Genomic DNA, 10554 nt, shown 5'->3' on the forward strand with positions numbered 1-10554 from the left:
AAATATCAGGATGCACCGAAAGTGCAAAAGGGACAAGCTTGGTGCCACATGCCACCTCTCCCCTTTTATGAGATGCTCACATCATCATCTCCGAATTGATGGACTAGTTTGGACTGGTCCTTCTAGCGAGAAGGCACAAAGGCTGGTGAGCTCTGGACTGAGGAGATCACGGAGCCCATTGGGAGCGGAGGAGCTACTCACGCTCGCGTGCTGTTCTGAATGAAATCTGTTCTCTCTCTTTCATAAACGTATTAAACACTCATTACGATCGACTGCATATAGAGCGCTTAAGAACGCGGCATGTGGGACCAGCGCTGGAAAACCTGCTTGACGTCACAATCGGAGGCCTCAGTTTAGGTTTAGTTTAGACATGACCTCCGAGACAGCTGGCGTGGCCCGCTACCGGCGCCAAGGAGGTGGTGGGCCCTGACCCCCTCGACATGCGCCTCTCGCCAGCCATCTCGGAGGCCACAGTTGGGAGGTTGTACCTCGTTTACGCGTCCGGCGAAGAGTAGGACGCGTCACGTTTCCGCCGCCCGAGGAACTCGGAGCCCATGCGCTTGGGCAGCAGGTCGGAGGGCGAGGAACGTTTGCCCAGGAACTCGGAGCCGATTCGCTTCTGCTTGGCCGCGGCCGCCGCGGCCGCCGCCATGGCCAGGTCGAGGTCGTCGTCATCGTCGTTGTCGTAAGCGCCTCCGCCGAAGCGGTTCACGCCGGCCGCGGCGCGAAGAAGCCTGGCCGCTCGCAGCGCGGCAGCGGGCGACCGCGCGGCCAGCTCTTCCTCCCAGAAGCCTCCAGGCAGCACGTCGGAGGCGTCCAGTCGGGAGGACGGCGACCGCTTGCCCAGAAACTCGGAGCCCATGCGCTTCGCTGCGTCGAAGCGCGCGACAGAAACGCAAGGCCGCGCCGCGTACAGCTGCCGTTGCAAAATGGTGGGACTGTTTCTTTAAGTACACTGTGCGTTCTCCACAGTCTTAACAATTGTGGGTACGGTTCATGCCTACGTGTGTCGAAATGGTTTTCTACAATCTGCTGCTCTACTCTTCCTTTTGAGTAGAACAAAAGGCGAAGGCGAGACTTTTCTCTATTTTCTTAAAAGAGGAGCCGGCAGCACATGCAAGCGTTGAGAGCATGTTGCCACATTACTGCGGTTTTTTTATTCTCTCTCTCACATGTACCTGTCACGGAGCAAGTTTCAGGTAAATGATGGGCGTCAGCAATGCCGATTAGAAGGAAGTAATTGGTACTGTCTGCTTTCTTGTACAGTTCAAGTTGAAACGAGAAACACCGGACAAACATACTAGGTAACAGGAAAGCAAAGGTCGAAACTTTTAAGGTGTCTTGATCGTTGGATCATTAGACATTATAGCAGAACAGCGCATTTGCGCGGGAAGTCAGTACTGCGGCGCGGCAACCTGCATGACTTCGAATGAGTAGCGCATAAAAAACGGAGGCAAAGGATAGAGACGTAGACTCCGTTTGCCTCCGTTTTTTATGCGCTATTCATTCAAAGTGATGCATCCTTACGAACCTGCCCAACTTGCCGCACTGTGTACTTCAACACTGAGAGCTTTAGGGGACCTGTATGTACCACACAACGCCTGATGCGTCTCTTCGTGCTGTTTTGCGCACTGCATGTGCCATTTTCTTTTTGGGCGACACGCTCAAGGTCATGGCAATAAAGCGATGTTTCTATGCGATTTCTCGGCGTTTCTCCGGGAACAGGTACTACCCATTTTTGCCGCTCGATAAAGGTGTGAACTCCACCTACACTGCAGCCATTTGCATGCTGTGTAATCAACTTCATGTTGCTGCACACGAAATCGTCCATCATACCGTACCTCACCTGTATGCGACCCGGAGTCTGCTACGTGCAGTGACTACAACAGTACCCCAATTGCAGCATTCCTGAACGTAGTCCTTGTGCGCGCAAGTTTGGTTGCGGCGAAGGCCCGAGCTTTTTTTGGTATTTATGACACGTACTACGCATACCTCTGTATATTGCTGCTGGCTGGCTATAAGACCATTTAATTAATATCATAGAGAAATATTGCAGTCACACAGGTACGTCGTGCATGCTATACAGCAATGTGTATCACTCTTTCTAAAGGCTCACCTAATGACTGGTTGAACCAGTTTGTTGTGTCTAACAAACAACAATAATAATAATTGTTGGGGTTTTACATCCCAAAACCAGGATATGAGTATAAGAGACGCCGTAGTGGAGAGATACGGAAATTTTGAACTCCTGGGTTTCTTTAACGTGCACCTTAAACACGGTCTCCTAGCACTTCACCTCCATCGAAATGCGCCCGCCGCGGCGGGGATTCGATCCCGCGACCTTCGGGTCAGCAGTCTAGCACCATAACTACTTGACAACCGTGGCGGGTTTTCACAGCTGAAGCCCTTTCCGGTCCTGTTTGTCTTCGCGTTCTGTATTTTTCCATAGATTTTGGTCGAAACATGCTTCAGCTATGAAAACGCACCAACCGTAGTCCCTGTTGCAGCTTTACTGGCTGAAGCCTTCGCTTTATGAACCCAGGATCATCTACAAATATCCTGCAACCTACAACGTCTACGCCAGGCCACCGTACAGGCCTACGCATAGGAGTGGAGAAAAACGTGCAGATAGCTTTCCCGCGAGCAGTGGCTATGTGAAGATCAGAAGCTGCTGGAAACACCGTTTGCCACACTGCCGGAGGGCGCCATGGCGGGAGGCCGATATTAATGCGAATTTTCGCGCGGAGCGCGCTGATTGCTTCATTATTGTGCTGATGGGGAAAGATACGCCTCTCTGTGCTAGGGTTGGGGGGCTGGAGGGGATGCTCCTCGGGCTGGAAGTCGAGGATGGCGCACCATTAGCGTGCTCGGTTGCGTGTGAGAGCCTCTATATTATATTCCATCAATGTCGGGTGCGCGTTATCGTAAATCCCATTGTGTGCCCGTTCCATCCACTCTTGCAATCCCTCTTCGTCTATCTGTACATACGCAGAGGATGAATTCTTGGTGACACTGGCAAAGTCCCCGACACACACGCGCTGTGGTTCCCCCATCAGCCACCGCCGACTTGACCTTCCGGCCCCAAAACGCAATCAAGGGTGTGCCGCGATGAGAGCGAAAATTCCGATGAATGCCGGCTGGGGAGTTGCGGAGAGTTTCTTGCGCAATGGAGCGCATTTATACAGCGTCCCGTGCTTTAACGAACACCAGGGGTCTTAGGCACGTAGATTGACTCAAGGTCGGCGATCTTTCACTCGACTTCGGCGAAGCTACTTCGAAACAACGCTCTAAAATGTACAGTCGCGGACAAAAGTTTGGAGACCATGGCAGCGTCAAGAAATAAAAATTTCTTCTAGCGCAGCTGCAGAGCATGGAACTGCTTCAATGGTTGGTCGAACAGGCGCACTTCGGCTAGACCACTCGACCACTCGAAGGAAAAGGGCAAGAGGTTCTACAAAAACCAGCGGTGCCTTTCAACATACTTTATTGCAGTAGACAAGTCACATATTTGTATACATGAGGGGACATTTTGTATGTTGGAACTCAACGCTGTGTTTGTAGCCTCTCGTCCTTGTCCTTCGAGCTGTTTCTGCGTTAAATATATGGATTACCAAGAAGCCCAAGCTACCCTTCAAAAAACCATACTAAGGCTGCAAAGAAGAAAATGTTCTTTGCAGCACCAGTTGGTCTCCAACCTTTTCTTCATGACTGTAACGTTGAAGCAAAAATAGACATAGATTCTCATGCAAACGCCTTATGTCCTAGCCAGCGAGCAACAACTCTGAAGAGACAGCGTTACCGAGCGCGCAGTTCGGTAACCGCTTAAGTAATTATAATGTTCAATCGAACGCCGACAGTAAAGTCACTCGCGCCGCTATGCATTTACTAGCAATCCGAGGTGATAAATATAGTCGGGGATATATCACTGTACGGCTACCGGCTTAATCAAATTCCGAGCGACGCAATAGCACACTCAAGTGGTATGGATAAAATATAACAAAATTTGTTGCGATATTGTTGGCAAGCAGTCGGGATTCGCTGTTAATTCTTTTTTTATTTTTCAGGTGCATAAATACCGAATAAATTCCGACGGTTCAGTCCTGAAATGACTGTTGTTATACAGGTTTTAGAGACGGTTTCACTGATACTGAGCAGAGGGAAGAAAACGTAGTTAGACAGTGTTTTAGAGCATCGCCGGACCATTTGCCCCAACACGGCTCTATTTCAAAGTTTGATCCCATGACAATATTTATAGGCTTTAAGTACAAAATTCTCTTTGGATATGCCAGAAAAAGCCACACAAGAGTGGAAGAGCTGATGTGTCACTTTGCACGTGCAGTCGCTTGCACAGTCGGGCCCTTATTCGCAAAAACGTCTGACAATAAAAATGTTACAGAATACTTCAGCCAATCACGATGCGGGACATATCATTAGCGAAACCGGCTGACCAGTGGGAAAACGCTCTTACGAAAGAGAACTTTTGTGAATTCGGCCCCGGAATTGTATGCTGCGGGAGGCGGCAAAGATTTTACGATGAGCCGTGTTAGTGCAATTTAGTCTTGGCTAGTTTTCGTTTAGTGTGAGTTTATCAGGCAGGCAAAGGGAGAGACAATAAACTTAGGCTAGCATACGTGCGTTCAGTGTTAGGTAAAGCATTGCGAATAAGTTTTGGTTTGAATCGCACACAAGACAATGCGAGGAGAGAGCGGAGCTCCCGTATTACCCTCCATGTTGGCGTGCACGGCACAAAAGAATCCGCACGTCGCGAGGACAGCAAGAGCGAAGAGGTGAAGGCAGCTCATGGTGACCAGAGGCCTGGGAAGAAAGACAAACAAGACGATAATGAAGTGTCAGCTAAACATAAACAGTTTGAAGGAGAGAAAATACAGTTATTCCTGTTTAAGAAAGCATGGCTTCATAATAACGACATGTTTGCTCCCAAACAAATAGTGATACTTAATCGAAGGTACGTCATTACAGGACAAGACAGATCCAAATAAGCCTCTACAAGGACATGAAAAATATTCAACGAACAGTTTCACAACGACAAGCTTGAGTATACATGATAAGTAATACAACTATAAGAGGTATTCACTGAGCTCGGCCCGCCAGGCGGCGCCAGCGAGTGCCTACATCAGGCCAACATAGCCGTGGTCATTCAGCTATCAGGCATATGACAGTGTGATGTCATGTGAAAAGGTGAGAAAATATATCAAAACAACACGCGCGGCCAAGCACCTTGCGTCTAGTCCTACGATGATGACCGCATGCGCGATCACGGCCATGGCGACTGCCGCGCTAGCGCTCTTTGCGGATGACGTCACGTGAATACCTCGTCAATGAGCTCTAGGGAACTCGCAGGATGAAATAGACTCATGAAAGACAACAACGGCTCACAGATTAGAGTAGCACTAACTGCAACATATTCCCGCGCGGTTTCCCGCAGGAGGAGAGCATGAATTAAAGGAGTCGAAGGCAAAATGTCGAAGGCAAGATAAGTTGTGGGATGCGTAGCTTTGTGTGGACACACACGCATCTACGAAATATCAACGGGTAATATATCCTAGGACACATTTAAAACCAATTTTAATGTGCGTGTCGCGCCATTGCACGCGAAACGCGTCTTTGGTTTTCGTGTAAACAAGCAACCGCCACCTGCGTCTCGAGTTTGTGTTGGCCGCCGCGATCCTTGCAAGCGCCCTCCCCTAGCAGACCTCTTCAACGGAAAGAGGGGGCAGACTTGCACGGGAGTACAAAGGCTGATGTACTTGCCTCGGCAGTGCATTTTTTTGGGGGGTCACGGATATTTACAACGTCTCAGAGGGGATTATAGCAGCACCCAGGAAGCCTTCGTAGAAAAGAGTTGTCAACGCGGTGATCATGTACACGCGGTTTTGTGTGCTTACGTAGCCAGCTACATTTACATGAAAACCACTCTGGGTCCCGCCTCTCTCGGCGCTCTCTGAAACCGAAACTGCGAAACGAGCTTTCCAGCCGTAATTAGTGGGTCGTTAGCTACTTATTGCAACCGAAAAAACAAGATGCAAAATTTTTGTCTCAGTGCTCCTTTGAATCGCAGATAAAGAAATCGTCCTGGTCCGATGGTAGAAACATGAAATCAGTGCCTGACTGAAACGGGTCCTCCATGAATTGAGTTAACATAGAGGGTCAGTACTTGGCAACGCTTGGGTAAATAATCAGACCACTAGAACTGCTGGAACAATGATGAATAATACAACTGGTGTTTCAGCTCCCCGCTTAATTCCAGACGAAAGTAAACATTATATTTCATATTGCAGCCATGTACATACATGTATTGATACGCCTTGCATCGAGCAACGTGTGTAGTGACTCGAGGGATCGTTTTGGACGTCACGCTCAAAAACATGGACACCAGACAAAAAGACAGTAAAGCAGGCTAGCGTTCGTTTCGTGAAAGAATCACACCCCAAACTCGTTTGGAAAAGGGAAAAGAAAGAATAGAGAAGAAATAACAATGCGCAGCTCGTCACATTAAATTGGTCTAGGGGTCTACATCTAGACCCACATAACGAATATTAGCATCACAACGAATTACAAAAAGGCCTCCGAAATGACCGGCTATCAATGCACAAGTCATCATGAAGAACATCCTTTAATTTATGCACCCACATATCTCAAGCAAAATTCGTCCCGAAGCCTAGTCGTATTCCACTCGATGGCGCTGCCAAAGGCGACCGTAGGGGATACTTCATGACGGCCTGATCTGATAGAACGGGCTGCGCTTTCTCTCTTCTATTGAAGCGGTTTCTCATGACATTTGCTGTCCTCTGCAAAAATCCCTCGAAAAATGGAAGCACAGGAAACTTTTCAGTAATGGTTACACTAAGTTGGAATACAATTCCTAAGTGCCAGCGCGACTTGGACAAGTAAGAATAAAAGGCTATCGAAGCTATTTCTCAATTTTCTGTGATTAAATTGAAAAAGTTTCGCTAAGCAGCAAACTGCAATCGATCTTCCAAATACGTCGACATTAATATTAAAACAGAAAGAACGAACACTTCTAAAAAATTAATTAAGAAGAACACTTCAAGAACTGCATTTCTGTAAACCCCCCACTGGTTCGTTTTTTCATCGATCTTGTCGCTTCGACGAAGCCCGGTTACAGCTTATTTTTATCCGCATACGTCTCCGCATTGCTAATGGCTTGCTCTCTGTTGCCAACGTGAATTTCGTAACGACCCGATCCCAATGCGCCTCCCACGCCCACATTCCTTTCGGCAGCCCACACCACCAACACCACGACCTGCGTCATTGAACCGGCAGCCTCTGTTGCTGTCACGGCATTGTGCACTCCATGGAGATGCAGCAACGCGCACAAAGAATATCTCCAGGAGTAATTTTCTCACCGTGTGCATCGAAATCCCGGTTTCTTTCTTCTCTCTGTTTCAATAAGCAAAACTATATCTTATACTCCATGCATTGGGGCGAACCGAGGCCTCTTCATCAACGTGCATCCATAAGAGCACGGTGTCGGGTGATCTGAGTTTCGTATTTAGTTTTTTTTTTTGTACATAGTAGTAACAAAAAAGCATTGTCATTATCATCCGCAGGCGCACTCTGATCTTAGGCTGTCTCTTTTTTATTTTTTGTTGAGGCGCGTCTGAATAGTTGGAAAATAATGATGCACCAATGTAGACCAGTTCGAAGCCATTCATCATCAACCGAGTGCGTAGCGCAGCATGGTAAAATAAACAGATACGTCGTTTTTGGCAAAATCCCTTTTGGCCCTACTCCCACATCATATAGGTCACATCTTATAGAGCTGTCATTAGGCGAACAATGTCACCTTGGTTTGGCAAGTCCTCCTCCTCTCTTCTTCCACCCCCCCCCCCCCCCCCGAAACCTTGGTTTTGTCGTGAAAGATTATTTTTCCAGTGTCGAATAGAGGAAGCCGGTCCGACTATAGGTGAAAGAGGCCGTGACCCGCAAAGAGTATTGTCTGAGGCTTTATCCGCGGAATAATGCATGAGCTCAGAGCACGACCGTAAGGTAAGGCACCAAATCACTGAAGCAAATCACAAGCCAAATCACTGAAGTATGGTCGCTCGATGGGTAATACATGGTGGATATAGTCTATTCGATGCTCTAATATTCTAAACATATGTTAAAAATTACTGCTAACGATGCACTTGGTAAGAATGCGTGGAACCCCGCAGAAGACTGGGGTTGTCGTTAGGAGTTTCACTTTGCTCTAATAGCTACTTCATTTCTCTCTTTGTAATTTCCTTTGTGTATATCACCCAAATTTTCTGTCAAAGAAAGTCGAGCACAGTATCACGCAGACCTAATGGCACATTAATGCCTTTAGCTAGTTGGTACTTACTTAATGGATCCATAATACTAGCGAACACACATCACAGACTACATAGGCTGCAGACAGTACACAGGCTGTCCTGTGTAATTCTGTGCAGTCTGCAGAGTGTGTTTGCTAGTATTATGGATTTCTTAAGTCTTGGCACGTAGTCAAGAAGAAGTTTCAAGAAGTTCACTACTCTAGAAGTATTCGTAGGAACACGCATGTCAACCAGCGGTGACCTTAGTCACTAACGAACAAGAAACTTCATAAATTGGCTTTCTTCTCACTGCGGCGAAAACACGTCAGCGAGAAACTAATTTCCTACGACAGCTCGTTAAATCCCTGATCGCAGACAAGTAGAAAGAGTGCGGACAATAAAAGGGTACATGAAGGACGAAATGACAAAGGAAATTTCCAGGATGAACCTATGTTTCTCGGATGAACCAATGTTTCTCGGATGAACCTATGTCACAGGATGAACCTACGACGGCCGCTTTGGCCGTCGTGAGTTTCGACTGAAACAACGGCAACGTAGAGCGCTCAAGACGAGAGTGGCACTATCTCTGCAAGAGGGCGGTACTAAACGCGTGGGTGCCTCGGCGGAGATGTCGACGATGTTCGGTGCTTCCGATAGAAAACATTCGCCAGGGTATATGGTGTCTAACTCGATCGAGTGTCTTAAGCTTGAGCGAGACAATGAACGGAAGTAGACGCTACACCCGAGGCTCCTGTTCTCACCTCATAAGCTCGATCGAACGGCGGATTTATCGCCACTCCTCGTAATAAGCGCCTCCTTCGGCAGAGTACGGCAAAAGTAAACAGCGAGTAGAAGAGGCGGTAACTGATAAGGAGACCGGCAGTAACTGATAAGGGAAATGAAGTTTGGAACAATGCGCAGACATGCACTGCAGGAACTGTTGCTGTACACCTCTCTGGAGTGTACGATATACGTTAACCGCGAAGACACGGGGTGCGTAACGTCAGAAACACCTTTGCGAAAGCTTGCGCACAGCAGCCATGCTCTCACTTCTTCACCCGTATTTCTCGATGATTCTCTCGTTCATCGTTATTATTTAATTCTTTTTGTTGCTGTTGCTTGACTGCAGGGTCTGCACGTCGTGCAGCATGCTTGAGTGGCAGGCGTGGCCGCAATAAGCGTTTAGACGAGAAGGCATGAAACAACGTTCTTTCTTTTTTTTTCTCTCTATTCTTGCTTTCCATTATATGTTGCCGTTGATATTACTGAGGTAACGCGGAAGTCCCAGTACTTGTTTTTTATCAAATGGCGAACGAAAAGTGGTGAGCAAACAACATTAAACGGCAAAATATCTCTTATTAGGGCCTAGTACACTACAGCACACGCATATTTATGTTGAGGTTGAGGTATCGGCAGATCCCTGTTTTTCTTTACATGGCGAAAAACAAACAGCGCGACTTTAACGTAGAAGAAAGCAAACTGTACACATACCAGTGTTTGCTTGCTTCTTTTCTTTTATAGTAGCACAAGTATCGAGTTGACACTCTTTGCTATCATCCAGCAAACCCTGTCAAGCGCCGATGCGAGTTGACCGAAAACAATGATAGAAGTAAAACCATATATACAGTGGATGGAATGGGTTAAGGTAAGAGTTGTATATGATAGAGTGGACATTAAGGTATGTCATAAATTATTATTGGACTCATATAATTAGCAGAAAGTAGTATAAACGGCAATTAGTGTAAAGGCTTTGGCGCAATGGTATGAAACTGATGGTTTTGGTTCGAGTGAAAAGTTATATTTTAAGCCAAAAGACTCGCACGTCTCATCAAACGAGAACTGTGACCATCGACGTCGGCGGCAGCTCCAACACGACCGATGCAAAAGGTCGCGTCATCAGAGATTAAGTCTTAGTAAGGACATCACGACGTCACAGATCGCCAATATTTGTGACGTCACTACGAAGTCACGCGATGACGTCATCACACGAGATCACCGCATGGTCAAAGGTGTGCCAATGCTGGAGGCAGTGCAATACCAGATGCGGCGCAGAAAGCTTGCAAGGCTTCCGATCCTGGCGGCAGTTCGAAACCCCATTAGCTGCAGAAAGCTTCTGGACGTGTGCGGGCAAGGATCAATACACCGACTGAGAAGGAAATAAGATGGCTCACAGTTTATCAACAGTTTACCAACACAGTCAGCGTGAGTGCCACTCTCAGACACCTAGGGTCTTGCATTA

At 47.4% G+C, this 10554-nt stretch overlaps 1 protein-coding gene across 1 annotated transcript in view; it reads right to left on the reverse strand.

Annotated features, from left to right (window-relative positions):
* Window positions 1–483: 483 nt before the first annotated feature.
* Window positions 484–10554, reverse strand: part of LOC119396839 (acetylcholinesterase-1) — a 129207-nt gene continuing 119136 nt past the window's right edge. The window contains exons 4-5 of the mRNA XM_049417250.1: window positions 4724–4815; window positions 484–870 (exon numbers count right to left, since the gene is read on the reverse strand). Coding sequence (XP_049273207.1) covers window positions 494–870; window positions 4724–4815 — 469 coding nt within the window. The 3' untranslated portion in view covers window positions 484–493. The remainder of the gene's footprint in view (window positions 871–4723; window positions 4816–10554) is intronic.

This window comes from Rhipicephalus sanguineus, chromosome 6, assembly GCF_013339695.2.
Source record: "Rhipicephalus sanguineus isolate Rsan-2018 chromosome 6, BIME_Rsan_1.4, whole genome shotgun sequence".
Taxonomy (NCBI): Eukaryota; Metazoa; Arthropoda; class Arachnida; order Ixodida; family Ixodidae; genus Rhipicephalus; species Rhipicephalus sanguineus.